At 42.8% G+C, this 15389-nt stretch overlaps 1 protein-coding gene across 2 annotated transcripts; it reads right to left on the bottom strand.

Moving 5' to 3' along the window:
• Window positions 1-5145: 5145 nt before the first annotated feature.
• Window positions 5146-10880, bottom strand: LOC118236160 (ras-related GTP-binding protein A-like). 2 transcript variants are annotated; one of them, XM_035434277.1, is made up of 10 exons: window positions 10729-10880; window positions 9596-9717; window positions 9165-9264; window positions 8670-8736; window positions 7899-8121; window positions 7448-7543; window positions 7221-7343; window positions 6715-6806; window positions 6448-6563; window positions 5146-5956 (listed from the first exon to the last, which is right to left on the bottom strand). In XM_035434277.1, the coding sequence occupies exons 2-10, from the start codon at window positions 9620-9622 to the stop codon at window positions 5853-5855; spliced, it is 948 nt and encodes a 315-aa protein (XP_035290168.1). In that variant the 5' UTR covers window positions 9623-9717; window positions 10729-10880; the 3' UTR covers window positions 5146-5852. The 2 variants fall into 2 exon arrangements, with proteins under 2 accessions (XP_035290168.1, XP_035290169.1); XM_035434278.1 differs by lacking the exon at window positions 10729-10880 and adding an exon at window positions 10141-10647.
• Between the last annotated feature and the right edge of the window lie 4509 nt (window positions 10881-15389).

Raw genomic sequence — 15389 nt, 5'->3', positions numbered from 1 at the left:
TAAATCAGCTCTGCCGCACAGAGTATATGACCTATGTTGTGTTATTGTGCTGTTCAAGTCATTCAGTGACTCAAAGCTCCAGTAGGTTACTGGAGTCTCTCGATTATCATGCAAGAAAAAGGTAAAAAATTGCACTGCTAATCTGTCAGAATGTGCATCATTGCATCATTCCAACATATAAAACTTGTATACTCACTCTGATAATTTATTTCTTGTATCATAGGACAGGAACTCAATATTTTAAACATAGGCTTTGGAGCAGAAATTTCAATATTATTAGCATAGTTGTGTAATCTTGATGTTGTACACTTGGCTATTGTGATAACCAAACTGTTTAATTCAAACAGTTTAAGGGAAACAACATGGTATTACTTGTTTTGCAGGAGGAATTTTGCACAAAGCAATATGTTACAGCCCCATTGATCCCTCCCTCAGTCCCTGCCATGCACTGTAATTTCTCACAACTCTCTTCACCCTTGGTAATGTTTGGCTGAGGCTGAGGCCCTCTGTAATTACACTGAAGACGGCTCTTTGCTGAAAGGAAGCACCTTGCTGGCTTTTTGACTGGTAGCATGTGTTCTGTGACCCCCCACCCCCCACCCCCCCCAGCCCCACCTTACTCACACCAGGTCAGGCTTTAGTGTCAAATGTGGCTGAAAGAGTGCTTTATCTCTCTGTCACAGTAACTAGAGTGAAACCACAATGAATATTTACACTGTAATCTCATACTAAGTCGCCTTTACTAGCCATAAATCATCTGTGCTTTGCACCATATTGTTAAATATTGAAACAATAAAATAAAGATATTGAGGCCACATGGGGGAAATGATTCCCCTGACTAAGGCAATTTAGCAAACTCGCTTGAACTTGTGAGATGCACAGTATAACATCACATTTACAGACTAAAGACATACAGATGGATTAAACTAGCCAGCTCTATCTACCACTTTAAAGGGACAGTTCACCCAAAAATGAAATTAATGCACTTCCACTGACCCAGAGTGCTACTGTACCTACCCATCCATATAACTTCGCGAGATTTGATGTGTTTTCCAGGTATCTGCTGCAGCTCGCCAATATCCTGGGTTGCAGTGTCAATGTTGTTTCAACATTGAAACTTTCATGTGGCTATGCAAAAAAGTATGAATTAAAAAAGTAATTTTTTCATGTCATTTGAAATATAGTGTATAAAATTTAATATACTATACTAAATTGAACAGCATTTTTAAAAGCAATCAACTGGTCAAGTAAAAGGATATGCAATTCACAACTGACAAAATCAAACTGACAGATCAAAGTTTATACCATTACAATAAATTATACAGTTCTCAGATATGTTCAGTTCCAATATTTCTGAGGATCTTTCATTTTTGGCTTCAGCAAATGTACTGTACCATCACTGTGTAGGTACCATTTAATGGAGCTAAGGTGCATGACAGACAATCATAGGACCGACAGCCTATCATTGTCGCTCAAAGAAGCAGCCTGCTGCACATTCTACCAATATGTACTGGGATGAATTGGGGGCAGTTATCTAAACGAAGTGCTTATGTAAGTAGTTATGGCCAAAGGGGACGGGGAGGATCTCTGAGGCTCACACACTGTGGCCTCTGTTCTTTGGAAAGTATCAGCAGGTTGCTTGCGGGTCACAAGACGAGCCGCACGTGTCCAGCGGGACTTCTGCAGCCAGTTTCAGCAGCGCAGTGCCAGGCGCCTGCTCCATGGGACACACAGTCCCTCAGGAGACATTTCAGAACTGACCCTCTGCCTGACAGCTCTCCTTTAGCTCAGCCTGCTTCACTGCTCTTAAAGACCCAGACACACTCATGAGTCAGGGCAATATGGAGAAGTCAGCATTCCTGTGTGTACCATGGCAGCTGTTTTGTAGTCCAAAAGTTATGGAAATTATTTACTTAGTCTGAGAGACATTAGTGTAGGTATAGTTTGGTGCTGATGGAACTAGCCTAGTAACCATGAGCATATTTTCTGTTACAATTTCTATTTATCTTAAGCACGCTTATTTAATCTTCAACCTACGCGGTGACATTGAATATATTTATATGAACACCAATATTGCATACATCTAATTATTCAACCATAAACAATATGTAATGGTATTGTGTTAAGGGTTTATTTTTCATTCTTAAGATATGTTGGAAAGTGCAATTTTGCACTAATCTAATTAATAAATCTACCAGCACCCAATAATAATCCTATGATTAAATTAGTATTTGTCCGCAAGAAAACAAATATAAGAAAAAATAGCATAATGTAAGAAATATAAAGATGGAATATTAATTCAGCGTTATACCAGAGTGATCCTATTTATAATTACTGACTTGCATGTGTGAGTTTGTCTTTTCTATCTTCCTCCATCTCTGCCGTCTGCGTTTCTTTGACTGAATTCCACACCACATGGCTGAGGAGGAGCTTGTGCCAAACCGCAATCAAGTTTGCTCATTAGGCTGGAATAGTGTTTACAGTCTGCTCATTCCAATCAGTGGAGCTCTTGTAATGACTTCAAACAGCCTAATCAAACCATTCTCCTGATGACCTTTGAAGGCAATCAGTACTTCAGTTTCAACCATGACTTTTCAAGATCTCAAAAGTATTTGTGTGTTTGAATATAGAGGCAAGTCAAGCTTATAATAAGCGGTTTGGCTTTAACTTTCAAGGGCAAATTTATCTAGCAGATTTATCTTGCTTTTATTGTTTCACATGGAATCAAATGGAAAAATGCTGTGCAAGTTATGGACATGAAACTCTGTATTAAAATATTACCTAGAATAGATGTTTAAATCCCTTCGCACATTGAATGCGGTTTTTCCTGTATGTGAAGGTATTTCATTTGGAATTTGTTTGCAATATTAGGCATATCATATCTGTGAAGAAATACACTCAGTTTGAACCATGCTGATGCTTTGTCTCTGAGCAATGTAGATTGAATTAAGCTTTGCCAGGAGGAATCTAACCTCCTTCACAAGGAACCTTTTTTTGAGCACCCTTGAACGCTTGAACTTCCTCGATTATTGATGTTTATTCTTTAAACATCCATTATTTAATTAAAAAGTCCCGAGTGAATATATTGTCAACAAATTAGGCTTGAAAGAATCTTTGGAAACTCACCGTAAATAATTATCAAAAAATGAGTTTTCAAAACAGTATGGCCACACATCGATCATTTATTGTCGGTGTGGCCATTTTTACTAAAACAGCTGTACTGTAACTCGTAAACACTGTGCGATCCTCACCAAACTCCGTACACAAGTTCAGGACTGGCTTCTGAGGATGCATGCAATGTGCATTCGTATGTTTGTGCCTGTATGCTTCTTTATATGGTGTTCAACACATGAAAACACATCAACGGGAGACCAAAGATTGTTATGTTGTTTAACTCTAGTGCTTGTGGTATTTAGTTTGAGGTAAACAGGGAATGTGTTTGTGATGAAGGCTGCTGATATTTCAGTGTCACATTAATCCATCTTAAGTGTACTAGGAGGCACAGTACTGTATTTCAGCCTTCATTCTTGTACTTTTATGAATCCTGTCTCCGTATTTTGTTACAGCATATTGGTAAAACAAACCTCTGTGTTTGTTATTTATACAGTGTTGTGTATTTGATTCGGACCAAGGGAACAAACCCAGCACATCAACCCCAGAGGTGCTCAAAGGGAGGCTGGTATTTCTGATGTTCCTGGGGGAATGCAAGCAGATTTTGTTAGTCAAATCTTTTTTTGTTGTTGTTGCTTTTTCTGTACATTAGCTGAACTGACGACTCTGTGCCCCCTACAAATTGTCTCCCGACAAAACCTTGTGTGAGTTCACACCTGAATCATCATGCCAAATGCTCAAACTGCTGCCCATTTTCTTGTTCACTGATAAGCCTTGAAGGTACCAACATAACGCCAAATCCCATATTTACAATAAATTTAAAAAATGCATAAATATCCCTCCTTAACCTTGTACACCCAAAGATGCCTGTTAATGTGTGTATTATGATGCCATGCTAGGATGACACTGCCCTTGGCCATGACCATGCTCCTTTACCCCACTTGGCCCACTGAGGACCAGTGGGATCAGAAGGGTCAAAAGCACAAGCTTGATGCACAGAGAAGGCGCCATTGATGCACTACTGAAGCCAGGAAGTGGCTGTGGAAACGCAGGAAGTACTGGGGAGCACTTTCTCACCTGGCGTTAGTGCAGTTATGGAAACTGTTATGGTTAGCCCACTCTGAGAATTATGAAAGGTTAGTGATTTAGCAAGCTAAGGAATAGCATCATTTATCAGGCTTGTCACCTTTCAGTATAAGGCATGATTCTGACCAGGTTTGCACTCAGATGTGAAGTACGTAAGTCTGTCCACTTCCAGGGATATGGTCTGTGAATAAACCAGTCTTGTATAGGTGGGGAGCCAGCTGTAGGCCGCAGGTCAAGTCAGCTCAGCCAGTGACCTATGAAATAGGTGTTTAGCATTAACTAATCTCAAAAACTGTCACTATCAGAAACTACGATAATAGGGCATGGATTTCATGGATTTAGTATTTAATGAAGGGGCGTACAGTGTGGCACCGTTCGTGCAGTGGGTAGCACTGTACAGCAAGAAGGTCCTGGGTTCTAATCCAGGCTTGGGCCTTTGGAGGTTGCATGTTCTCCCCGAGTCCACATGGGTTTCCTCCCACATGCAGGTAGGCTAATTGGAGACTCTAAATCACCCATAAGTATGTGTGAGTGAATGGTGAAAGTGCCCTGCGATAAACTGGCCACCCGTCCAGGGTGTATTCCTGCCTCTCACCCAATGCATGCTGGGATAGGCACCAGTATCCACCCATGACCCTGACCAGGATAAGCAGGTATAGATAATGGATGAAGCGGCATACTTTTAAAACCAATATTCATAGTAAATGGGTACACCCTTTGAAAACTCATCTTAAACTGAATGTCAAGCAATAATATATCATTATGGCTGGTTTCAAATCATTTCCCATTTCCCAAACATCTATTGTAGACCAACAGTGCATTGTATTATTTTCTTCATTATTTCAACACTCTAGGGAGGCACTGACCACACTACTACATACTGTAAACAGGATTCAGGGTGACCCCCCACCAAAAAAAAAAAAAATCACAAGAAAAAGAAACACACTGTCCCTTATTTGCATATTTATTTGGCAATCCAAAATTCACAAAATGTAATGTAAATACGAAATTTAATGTAAATTTAGCATAGAACAGTCCAACATGTGGTTATGACCATTGTTGTTTTGATCCATTTGTCAAAACCCACATTCCCCAAAAAACTTGAATTGGCAGTCCAACTGCTGTTCAAATCAGACCTTTGCGAACTATAGAGTACAGAACTAAAAGAGCGAAAATGTTTCAGGAAAAACCCCTCCAACATATTTTCATTTTATAAACTTGATAGTATGTGACAACACTCCTGTGCTTAAAATGGGTCTTAGGTTGATGACATGGGTAATTAATATAGAACTCTTTCAGAGTTAAAAACCAAATCAAACACTTTCATTTTCACAGAAAAACACTGTTCCTCAATGAAAAGGCAACCAAATATCTGAAAGAAAGGCATCATAGTCCTTGTAGACAGATCAACTACTTCCTGTGAGAACTGTGTACAAACTGAACATTTCCCTCCACACAAACCTTTCAAGCACTGTTAACTTTGAGGACTTCCTTCATCGTGGTAGAAAAGACAGAGTGATTGAGTGAGACGGTGGCACATGTCTTGGTCTCAGGTCCTGAAGCAAGCCCACTCAGACTGGCAGAACTACTCTCTTGGGGCTGATTGGCTGAGTAGCTGTGCCGAACTCTGCAGGAGGGGCCAGATGCTGGCGGTCCTAGCGCATGCGCATGTGCAGACTGTGTTTGGGTCCGTCCACGCGCTCCAGCTTCTCAAAGTGCTTCCTGGCATTGCGGATGTTGATGAGCGTGGCTGCAGAGGCTGGAGGAAGAGGGCGGGGAACAGGCAGACACCAGTGACCTCAAGAATAAATACATTCACACTGCGGGTGACAAGACTGATCACAAAAGCACAAGAGGTGAGAATTACAGAGAATACTGCGACTAAATTGCAACTTAGAAGTGACAAGTTAGAAATGACAGTGTCAATTCAAATATATTAAAAGTGAGGAAGGAAAACGGGAGATGAGAACCTTGGTGCTGGGACACGTACTGTAAGGGAAAGAATGCCTCCAGCACAGAAACTTGGCTTAGCCTCACAGAAACAAGACCAGATCAAAACCTAGTATATGGCTGGACCTAACACACTTAATTCGGCCGACCAGTGGTGTAACCTCATAACTCGGCCGACCAATGGTGTAACTTCATCACTCAGTCACTCAGTCGCAGACATTCACGTTTGTAGGGCTGGCCCCGCCGTTGCGGTCCAGCCAAAAATGAATCACGGTGGACCAGTTGAAACTGCCTACTCACGTATAGTGGGGTCCGACATGATCACCATAACGTATGTGTTGGAGGTGAAGACATCGATGAATGCAGCAAAGTTGGAGTTCCGTACCTCCATGCTCTGGAAGGAAGCTGCCAGTTTGCTACAAGACAGATTCATTTGCACATTAGAATGGAGTAAAGGTACAACTGTAAAGCACATGATGATGCGGACAGCGAGGCTTGATGGATGATCACATGATAATGATGTTAGACCCTTGCTGCTAAGGGTTCTCCTGGGGAGGGGGCACTCACCTACAGCTCAGTTTAAACTGCTTGATGATGTTGCTGATCTTCTCAAAACGGTGGGCATCCCGCTGTTCTTTACACTGATAGTGAGAGATAACCTGAATGGAAAAGAACAGTAACTTTTACTGTCCATTAGGCAGACAATGTAACTTCCCTTAAGTTTTGAGACTTATATTATAAAAGCAACCATAAACAGATCAGCAAACAAGACAGATAAAAGGACAAACACAATTAATAGTCCTAATGGCATCAAGCTCCTGACTCAAATTTTCTCTTCAAGATGCCCCAGTTCTGAATTATAAGTGAAATAACACCAGTGATTCCACAGACCCTGGTTTCCCTCTAATTTACTGTATCACACTGACTGGCTGAATGAATTGCCAGCTTTCGCTCCTGTCCCACAGGAGCCTAATGTGTCCCCAATTATATCTCCCTGTTCAACAGTGGCCTGGATGACTCCCCAGTATGTCTCCATGACCACAGTGACTGTGCCCTGTTCCTCCAGCCCTCACCAGGAAGGTGGCCCTCTCAAACAGGAGAACTTCATCGGCCTCTATGATCTGCGCAAAGTTGCGCAGGTTCGTCTCCAGTTGCTGCACGTTGGGTATGAGCTGGTACACGATGCTGGACCAGGCCTGTGCGGAGGGGAGGCCAAACGGTTACATACACTCAAGTACAGAGTGCACGTCCACACACACACACACAGATGCGTTACCCAACGCAACGCTCACCACTTCACCTTGTACAGAGTCTCATCCCAGATGGAAGTCCTGAAGCAGGTGCATGCCAGAGGGCGGGACAGTCTTTTCAGATCCTCTTCACGCTCCTTAAAGATCTGAAACCATTCAAGAGCAAATGTTAACTGCCGATTATATTCAGCAGCTCTGGCTCCGCATGTATGATTTATTAGCTGCTGAGTTGGTAACTGTATGTACGTGCTGTGCTGCTGCAAGTGAATACTGAAAGAATTGTAAAGCTTGTAGGAGATGACAGCATCGGTTACCAACACACTGCGAGGATGAAATTCACAGACAGTAGCATCTCAAAATAGCAGGTGGCAGTGAAATAATCTTGTGTGCAGAGCAAATTATTCCCATCAACAGGTCCAAAAATGATCAACTGTATAGGAAGGATTAAACAGCCAGCTGGCGAGGATATGCTAAGCTAAGTAAACAGTTTTTGGGCCTCACCAGGTCCCTCTGGTCCTCCTGCACCAGATCCATCTTGTGCACCAGACAGAAGACCTTGGCATCAGGGGAGTTCTGCAGGATGGCCTCTAAGCAGGACTGGTAGTAGTGCATGTCCTTCTCCAGCTCACGGCTCTCCACGTCAAACACATATATCAGCACCTCCACATTGCGGAAAATGTTGTCCCGCTGACTAGTGAAGTAGTTCTCCATGAAGGTGTCCTGCCTTTTTGGGAGAGGTGGACCAATCAGTCAGCATATTAAACAGGAGTGTAACAGAGAGCGCAGCTGGCTTGGAAGACTGTTGGCTGTAGTTTCACCACCCGTGAAGCACGGTACCATACCTCAGCTGCTCCAGGAATATCCCAGCAACTGTATAAACAGATCACAGAATGCAAGTGTAGGATGTTGGCACTATGGTAGGCATTATGACTACGGCTCATGACCCATATATGGATGGTATACTGAGCTCATATCTTTCATACCTCGGTATCTATATTTGCATTTGTAGAATTCAGTGTGGTTAGTGATGTAAATGATTTCACTGAGTACACATTTGTCGTGCGTAATTCTGGACACTTTGTCAGAGTAGATGGCAAATATTATTCCACATTACAATTACAATTTGGCACTCAGCAGAAGCTAGTGTACAGAGTGAACTGAAGCAGTACAGCATCAGAAGTGAACACTCCTCATATGGAGTGAACTCGACATGTTGGACAGGGAGCAGTGCAAAACGAGGACAAACATGAGGTAACAGTGTGACAGACTTACCCTCCACAATCCCACAGGTTCAGAACCAGGTTTCCGAGGAAACGCACATGGGAATGCTCTACATCAACTGAGAGAGAGAGAGAGAGAGAGAGAGAGACTGTAAAACTGTGGCTTAAACTTCATTCTATACTTTGGCTATCTACAAAATGTAATACCCCAGAGGTGAGGTTTTTGGAAAACAACGGCAAGTCATTTTGTGCTGCATCTCAAGCACACTGTGCCGTCTCTATCGGAATTCTGGCATTCCAGAAAGCGTCTGGGAATAGCAGCACCCAGCCTTCACTCCACTTATCATTTATATGGCCTAAGGTTTGGGCCATTGCAGTTCCTTGAATCCCAAAATCCACCAGCACCTGGCTCCACATAGGAGGTCCTGTATGTAAAGTTCAAGCTTAACTTCAAATAATTGCAAATGTCCCGAGACCCCACAGCTACATCTCCAACAAGCCAGAGACTATTTTTTCAGCATCTGCCCAGCAGTGTCACAGCACTCACTTGTGGCACCGAGCCGGCGGGTATCCCGGGCTATATAGTTGGCAAAGATGATCGATCTCATGCTGGTCTTGCCTGACCCACTCTTTCCCATCAGCAACACCTACAGAATCAAACAAATGCACATAGTCAGGGCTCAAAAGTGCCAATTCAAGTCGATTAATCTATGAATGCAGCACCTTATGTTCGAACATCCTTTCATAACTCACCCAATCCTGCAAAACATGTCAAGTTGACAAAGCATCACTTGCTGGGTGCATGGGAGATAAGTTCACTAGTTCAACTAATTAACAAGATCGCCATCTGCTGGTGAGTAAGTGCACAGTCTGCCCCCTCAAGCAAAAAAGACTTCCCAAGACACAAAGACTACCCTTTATATTAAAAAGTTGGGCTTAGAATGGAGAGAAGATTCCGTTTGCTAGGACCTCACTCACCTTTTTCTTCATGGCTATGCTCGACATCGCCTCCGATGGCCAATCTGCTGCAGAACCTGCCTTTTCTTTTACCCAAGAAGAGTCACCAGCGCAGTCCCTCTGCTTGTAGATTTCTCTCTTTGCTTCAGATGGCAAACACAAGGACATAGCAGCAAAGATATTAGAATATAACGAAATATTTACAACGCCTTTGACCAACGCTGAAAACATCATTGATCAAATGCGTAGTTAATATATCGTTATAAATATATCGTTATAAACAACAGAAAACATTGAGAAGGAAGCACGATGTACTTCGTTATAAAAATGAACACATAGGGTCACAATGATTCCTTCATTTACTGTGTTGTCACATAAAGCTCTATACATCAATACGTGATAAATGTACGTAGAATAGGCTGTCCCACGTACATACGGAAAACAATTAAACAGAAAGGGTAAAGTTTCTTACAAAGTAACGGGCAAGAACACTTGGTCATAGCACCACCATACCCAGAGCCTCACAAACCCAAGATTCATATATTGGTACAGGTCATGGTACTTACTGTCATGTTACTGGGTTAACACAGATTTCACTCGAGGAGACTTTTATTTGTACCCAAAACAACTAACGTTATAGCTCTCTAATGAAACAACCCTTACCAAATTTGTTTACTAATGACTAAACGACACTGTGCTAAAACCACATTCGTCAATTAGCTAGTCGGGCAGATCGACAGCTAACAAGTCACTAGTCTAGCTAGCTAGATCATAACAAGTCGTGCAATTTGGCTAAACTTGCCAGAGATATTGTGATCATTTTTTATTTTTAAGAAACCTACCCCAAATTAACAAGCACTTTGTATTAAGAACCGAAAAGGCTACTGCCATACTGACGGAATACACGTCATGTAGCTAGATTGAATTACTACTACTATCGAAATATTCCACCTCAAACTTGTCATCTTAATTAGTATACGGTTACTAAGCGTTAAACCGCATTATTCACCATATGTAGTAAACTAACTAATACATAGACTGCACAAGAACATTAGCTAACTAGTTCGACTGATCTTAACGGTTAAACTTTGTGTGCTGCATATAGATTGCCAGGACAGCAGTAAGACTTTTTAAAATGTCAAAAACGCATTTACTGGTTATATGCGTATGTGTCCCATCCTTGTTTTCGTTATGAACTCGTATCCCGACTCCCGAGTCCGTCAACAGGAATGCATGTTATGATCTGTGTTTATCATTCACGTGACTAGCAAGACGATGGGATCACGTGATGACATACGCTCAAGAAACGTCTCGCGGTGCTTCCTTTCCCAGACATGAACTGTGTGATTGGACAACATACATTACATTATATTTATTTAGCAGACGCTTTTATCCAAAGCGACGTATAAAAAGACAAGTTGGAGTTTCATAAGAAAAGCTGCACCAGAGATGCGAAACATCACATTTTCATACGTGTAATATTTAAACAACGCATTTTAACGATTTAAGCAAGCGACATGCCAGGCGGATCACATTTTGCACCATTGCGCTCATTTAGTAATGCAGAAGAATGCACCTTTAAACACAAGCAGAGGAATAAAACTGGGAATATATAAGTAGCAGAACCAGCAGTGATCAGGAATGGCCCCAGGATGTCTACCGCCAGCCTCTCCATCGGCACCACCTGCATTGCTGTGCCGGCGTTGCAGCAGCGGCAGTAGCTTTCCACATCCCTCCTGCACCAGCCCAAGTAGAACTGCCGGTGGAGCCGGTGCAGGGTCTTGTTCACCCTGAAGTGGCCAACCCCAGGCACCCCATGAACACACTACAGCACTGGAGGCACCGTGGCACCACAAGCTGCAACTGGTCAATGCTCTCCCTGGATGGTCCCTTTATGTTCTGTACAGCACACCCTGATTGCAGCGTCACACAGTCCTACTGGCCCAGCAGTGCCTTCAGCCCTGTGGAAAAAGCAGACAGACAAGACACAACAGGGCTCCACTCCTCCTGCACCCAATGCAGCACCAGACCCACTTGCAGGTCCTCCTTCTGAGCCTGAACCAGCTGGTCAGGCTACATCTCTTCTAACATGAAAGCGGTCCTGGCTGCCACTACTCTCTAGGGGTCAGTTTCAGGTTCAAGGGTGGTCTCCTGTGCTCTCCTCCAGTCCTTCCTCTGCTCAGCACATTCACAGTGACAGCAGTGTTTACTGGCACAATGGCGGTGTGACAGGCTGTCGCCATTACTGTGGTTCTTTCCCGGGCAGTGCTCAAGGGTGAAGTGGTAGTTATGTAACCGTTAAATCCAATGAACTAGCTGTCCCTCTGGTTCTTTGAAATTTAATAGACAGCGCAGGGCAGCATGGTCCATACAGACCTTAAACGCGCCACCCTGCAGATATGCCCTGACATGATAAACTGCTGCCACTATGGCCAATAGCTCCCGCCTGGTGACACAGTAATTGCGCTCCTCTTTGGTAAGCACACAACTGAAGAACGGCACCACTTTCTCCCTGTCCTCCATAGGCTGTGACAACAACAGCCCAATGCCTACATTGCTAGCATCTGTGTCCGAAATTGAACGGCCTGTCAGGGTCAGTAACCAGGGGATTTCAGAGAAAGCGGAAGGTCTGGTGGCAAGCTGGAGGCCTTTTTGACTTTTCAGCGAGAGCGTGCAGCGGCGCGGCGGTGCTAGCCAAGTCCTTGATAAAGCATCTGCAGTATGATGCTACGAAGCTACACACTCTCTGCAACTTAGGAGCGGGTCATTTCCTTACCGCCTCTACTTTTGCAGGATCAGTAGCCACTCCCCCTTCTACAACATGACCCAGGAAGCTCATCTCTCGCTGGAACAACTGGCACTTAGCTGGATTAAGTCTGAGGTTGGCATTGCTAATTCACTTCAACAATAGTCACAGGTTAAAACAAGGAGCATGCACCAGTATGTCATCTAAGTAGACCGTGTACAGTTTAGCTGGCATGCCCTGCAGCACTCACTCCATAGCCACTGAAATGTGGCTGGCCTATTATTTAGCCCAAACAGCATCACGTTAAATTCCCACAGACCTCTCCCCACAGTAAGGTTGTTTTGGGTCACAAAGTGGCAGTCAGAGGGACCTGCCAGTAGCCGCTACGTAGATTGAGTGAGAAAAACCAAGTGGATCCCCCTAAGCTATTTAAAGTGTCAATGCAGGGAAGCGGGTATTTTTTAGTTACTGCATTTAGCCACCTGTAGTCTGCATACAACTGGAGAGTGCAGTCTTTTTTTCTTACCCCAGACTTTTTGAGGGGCCGATGACATTTCTTTAATCTTTTCCTCCACTTCTGTCCTCCGGGCCAGTGGGAGGAGCTGTGGCCGCTTGCAGATTAATGGGGCAGCTCCTGTGTCAATGTCATATTTAGTAACATTAGCCCATATACACTCACTGTCTTTGGCTGCGAACAGATACTGGAATTCAGATAGGAGAGCACGTAGCTGGCTGCACTCCCCCAGATAAGCCCCACACTACTATACTGTAACAGGTCTTCTACAACTGTCTGCAGACTAGTTGAGCGCACTGCACATGCCAAGAGAGGTTTGGAGCAGTGGCCAGATGATGAGGAAGCTACACCGCTTGGCTGCATTAATGATTGCCCAAGCACAGGCCAGAGTATCCAAACCTAAAATGCACTGATCATTAATTTCAGATAGAAAGAACTCTTGTTCCATAGCAACTTAACCCAAGCGCAAGAGTAGTTTTTAGGTGCTTGAGCATGTTCACTGTTTGGCCAGTTACTCTGTTCATGGTTAGCCATGGCATGCTTCTTGCTAACAGACCCAGCTCCATTAATTAGATTGAATCGATTATTAGCCAAACAAGTGATTAGTTGATTAATGATTAAGCTTTGACTGAGCTGATTATGTTATACTGTTTGGTTTAGTTATAGATACATGTATTACATGTATTACATGTTTACTGTAGTTGGCCTGTGAGAAGAGGCCAGTTTGAGAAGTTCTAGAAGTGTCTCTGTAATCTGTGACCCTGAACCGTCTGTGCCCTCCCTCTATGTGACACAACCCAGTTGTTTACTTTACTGTATAAAAAGGAGTTATGAATGTTTGTCTGGGCACTTCCTGCTTGACTGGGTCTCATAAAACACAACCTTTTTGGATTCATGCTTTTATGGTAGTCTTCCTGTCTAATAAGAGTAGGATAGTTTGATTAAACTCAATTCTATCTTATCAAGAGGTCACTAATTCTCACTCTGGAACAGTTTTCACCACAATTCACCTGTGCCCCTGCCTACATCCAGCACTTTGGTAAGTTGCCTGTTCAACAAAATGGTTGAACAGATGGTTTGAACCTCCCATAGAGAAAATAAATACATTGCAATGTATTTCCGTTTATAAACAGAATGTATTACAAATGCACTGCAATACATTTATTGTGTTGACCAAATTTATTGTAATGCATTTCTGTGTAAACAAAATGCTTGTCAAATTTATTACAAAACATTTTCATCCTTACACGAACATACAGCAATGCAGTACCCTGCTAAATGTTTGACAGTTTTTATGTCGCTTTTTTGAACATTTTAAAGACTGTCCAAATTCAACCAATGAAACAAGTAAATCTGCTGAAATAGAACAGATATCTGTCTTTTCATGGGTATATTTAATTACGTTTTACCAAGGATGGATTCCAACTTTAACATTCCATTATTTTTCTTAGGTATTCTGTATTGTCACTTAATGCCTTGAAAAAATGACAGTATGATAATTTGTACCACAGATTTGTACCTACAGTTCTTCTGAATCTGGTATTTACAAGTCACTTTAATATTTAATGTAATTTTCTTTACATTGTGTTTTTTATTCTGACAGTACCAAGCCTTAGTGGAACTTAAATATTTATAAATATATCCAAATACATTTATGAAGGACATTTTGCACATACATGTACATATATTTGTAAATATACTATATGACCAAATGTATCTGGACACCCCTAGGCCTGGGGCTGCTTTTCATGGTTTGGACTAGGCCCCTTAGTTCCAGTGAAGGCAAATCTTAGCATAGAATCACATTATAGATGATTCTGTGCTTCCCCGACAGTTTGGGGAAGGCCCTTTCCTTTTTCAGCATGACAATGCCCCCAGGCACACAGTGAGGTCCATATAGAAATGGATTTGTCAAGAAGTGTAAGGAAGAAATTGACTGCCCGGCACAGAGCCATGACCTCAACCCCACTCAACACCTTTGGGATCAATTGGAAAGCCAACTGCAAGACAGGCCTAATCGCCCAATCAGTGCCCAACCTCACTAATGCTCTTCTGGCTGAATGTCAGAAAATCCATGCAGTAATACTCCAATCTCTAGTATAAAGCCTTCCCAGAAGAATGGGAGGTTGTTACGACTGAAGACTCAACTCTTCAGGCTGCACCTCTCCCCGTCCCTCCATACCTCCCTGTAATCTCTTAAATGACTGTAAGCTTAGGGTTGTAACTTGGTAGCTGTTTCGTAGGTGACTTCGTTAATGTACCTGTCTTAACGACTGATTGTATTTTTACATAGACTGCGTTGTTGCTGTTCTCGTTTGTGTTAGTGTTAATCAGTTTAACCTTCAGGGTCCAAGTTGAACTATGCGGTTGTTCCCTGCACTTGGACCGGTACTTCTCTCTAGGGTTTTCGTCATACTTGTTCCTGGTTATGGTTATACACTTTGTTGTACGTCGCTCTGGATAAGAGCGTCTGCCAAATGCCTGTAATGTAATGTAATGTTATAGGAGCAAAAGGTGGACCAACTCCATATTAATGCCCATAATTGTGGATGAGA

The sequence above is a fragment of the Anguilla anguilla genome, chromosome 9 (genome assembly GCF_013347855.1).
Source record: "Anguilla anguilla isolate fAngAng1 chromosome 9, fAngAng1.pri, whole genome shotgun sequence".
NCBI lineage: Eukaryota > Metazoa > Chordata > Actinopteri > Anguilliformes > Anguillidae > Anguilla > Anguilla anguilla.
Note: the sequence above shows the minus strand (reverse complement) of the source record. Positions and strands in the feature narration are given on the sequence as shown.